Source organism: Leptonychotes weddellii, unplaced genomic scaffold (assembly GCF_054177405.1).
Source record: "Leptonychotes weddellii isolate Sample4059 unplaced genomic scaffold, ASM5417740v2 HiC_scaffold_19414, whole genome shotgun sequence".
Lineage (NCBI taxonomy): Eukaryota > Metazoa > Chordata > Mammalia > Carnivora > Phocidae > Leptonychotes > Leptonychotes weddellii.
The window spans coordinates 588-3,574 of NW_027779797.1; the positions used below are offsets into that span (position 1 = coordinate 588).

Consider the following 2,987-nt stretch of genomic DNA (forward strand, 5'->3'; position numbering starts at 1 on the left):
CAATCCATTCAAAAGCATGGTTCAGGGGGGCTTATCTAAAAATTATGTGCAGGAAACCCATGAGAACTCCTGAGTGAGCTTATTGGACCCTTGGAAGGCACTGAGTTGCATGTGCACATGAGTGTGAAAATGGATAGATGGATATAACACGCCTACACCCAGGAGACTAACTGCCTACAAAACACCCAGTCAATGTGGGACTGGATTAACAGATCTCCTTACTTTTAGAGAGAAAGAAAATCATTTCCTTCTCACACCTGCCTGCTTGTCTGTCCCAGGAGGGCATCTTAGGCCCAAGGAGTAGGGATGGAAAAGTTCCCAGAGGGCAAAGTCCCTGAGGCTCTGGAGTTATAACTACATCAGATACTTCAGGAACTAACCAGAACTCCAATATCAGTGGGGCCAGCCCCCTGCTCACATCCTCTGTAGGTGAGTCTGGTTAGAGGGTGCCTGAGAGGCAGCTATACCAAGATTAGCCAGAACATGGGATAGATGTTCCTCTTCAGTCCAGGTATGTGCTGTGTTCCATTCCTGAGTCAGTATGGCTGAAGTAGTCTGAAAATGGAGTAGTAGAGACTGCATCCTGTCTCAGGTCAGGAGGCACATGTGAGAACCTGTGCTCTGAAGACTTCCCTTTTGCCATCATTTTGCCTTTTAGGATATTTTGCTGGATGGTGCCAGAGATGCATTTCAATCCAAGATTGAAACGGGAGGGGAAGAAGGACATATACGGTCTCAGATGCTCTACTTCTAGGGCTGAGTAGGTTGTTCAATGTTTGTTGGATAAATCAGGGACTGAAGAGCAACAACACTCATGTCTGAATTGCCATTTCTTCCATTTGGCTGTACCCTCCAAAGTTCATTTCAAGATTTTCCCTCCTTCCATGCAATGAATTCCTAATTCCTCCCAAGAATACTCTGAAATGCCTGAAGAAGAGAAGATTCTTGGACATGGTGAGATTTGGGGCTCTGACTTGTCAGAATAAAATGTCAGAATTTTGCAGAGAGTAGGATCAGAGGATGCAATGAGAAAGATCAAAAGACAAAATGTAAGTGATCAAAGTGGTGATTAGAGGGAGTATTTCAAATTTAGGGGCATGAGGTTGTACATGCTGAGGGTCATTGTGGCAAGGTCTGGGCTAAGCAGATGATATTAGTTATATCTCAAATATACAAGTGAATGTATCCAACAAGAAAAATTGAAAGAAAGGAAGAGTTTACTGAACATAGTGCACAAGACAAGAGAAGGTCCCTTGGTCACCAACTCAAGACTAGATATTATTTTTCTATGGGTTTTTATCTTCATGACTTCCAGCATGTGCAGCATTTCCCAGTCTTTGTGAGCCACTCCACAAAAGCAAAGCATAATCACTAGACAAGAGGACCTGGATCATTATATTGAAAACAGAAAGGGAAAGAGAAAGGGGATGAAAGGACTTTAAAGGTAGACTTCATCATTCTCACACTATTGCAACGAATATAATCAACATTCAACTTGTCAATGACATGTATGGCTCCCACATACCTAGGTGCATTTGCACATTCTACTTATACGTTGTTACTTCCCTGAGTTAAGAATCCTACATATATGAAGATGTATTAACAATTATTTGGCAGGATCCCTACCCACCAAATTAAAATGACCTTTTAGACAAAATGAAAATTAACTAATGTTAAAGCCAGGGTATAATATTTTTAATCTGTGATTAAAGCCAGCTATAGCTGAAAACTCAGAACACTGATGTCATGGAGAACTAGGAACATGTACCTGAGTTCCTACTTTGTGCTAGACTCTGCTACTTATTTCTGCATGTTATTATAGTTAAATTGTCATGTGTGAGTCTAGGTGGTCATTAAAGAACAAAATACAAAAATGAAGAAACAAATTTTGAAGTACAAATTTAGAGACTCACCTGTCACAAAGTAGTTTTCCAAGTAATTTTCTCCTTCTCTTTAGTTGTTGCAAAGACATAACAGATCTCTTAAAAACAGAACTTGAACAAATCAAAAATGTATAAATGAACCATATTACCTCACTCCTCTATACTGCTTAGTGATAGTAATATCTGAGCAGAATGGCACAAAGGGTGAACACAAGAATTCACATGGCTCTAGATGACCTGCTAGGACTCATGGGTTTCACCCAAGTGAAGCAAATTCTTCAAAATTCATGTGTCTTGAGTCAGTAGCTAATTTTTACCTTACTTTTACAGATCATTAAAACTATACAAATATATGACAAAAGATGACAGCACATCCAAATGGCAACAACTCCATTGAGGTTTCAGACTTCCTCCTGAATTGTTTTGTCAGGTCCTCCACCTGGCAGCTTTCTTTCTCCCTGCTCCTCAGCCTCTTCTTCCTTCTGGCCATGGGGGCAAATGGTATTCTTCTGATCACCATCCGGATGGAGGCCTCTCTGCATGAGCCCATGTACTACCTGCTCAGCATCCTCTCCCTACTGGACATCGTGCTCTGCCTCACTGTCATTCCCAAGGTCCTAGCCATCTTTTGGTTTGACCTCAAGTCCATCAGCTTCTATGCCTGCTTCCTTCAGATGTACATCATGAATTGCTTCCTTGCCATGGAGTCCTGCACATTCATGGTCATGGCCTATGACCGCTATGTGGCCATCTGCCACCCACTGAGGTACCCATCCATCATCACTGACCAATTTATAGCCAAGGCTGCCATTTTTATTTTGGCCAGGAATATTATTTCTACAGTGCCTATCCCCATTCTATCATCCCGACTCAATTACTGTGGGAGAAATGTCATTGAGAACTGCATCTGTGCCAATATGTCTGTCTCCAGGCTCTCCTGTGATGATGTCACCATCAATCGCCTCTACCAGTTTGCTGTAGGCTGGACACTGCTAGGATCTGATCTCATCCTCATCTTCCTCTCCTACAGCCTCATCCTTCGAGCTGTGCTGAGGCTCAAGGCAGACGGTGCTGTGGCCAAGGCCCTGAGCACATGTGGCTCCC

The 2,987-nt window shown here is 42.5% G+C and overlaps 1 protein-coding gene across 1 annotated transcript; it reads left to right on the top strand.

Annotated features, from left to right (window-relative positions):
* Positions 1-1,927: 1,927 nt before the first annotated feature.
* Positions 1,928-2,981, top strand: LOC102736874 (olfactory receptor 56A3-like; the record flags this gene model as incomplete). Its single annotated transcript, XM_006732721.3, has 1 exon — positions 1,928-2,981. A coding segment is annotated over exon 1 (736 nt), but the record flags the coding sequence as incomplete, so codon positions are not given.
* Between the last annotated feature and the right edge of the window lie 6 nt (positions 2,982-2,987).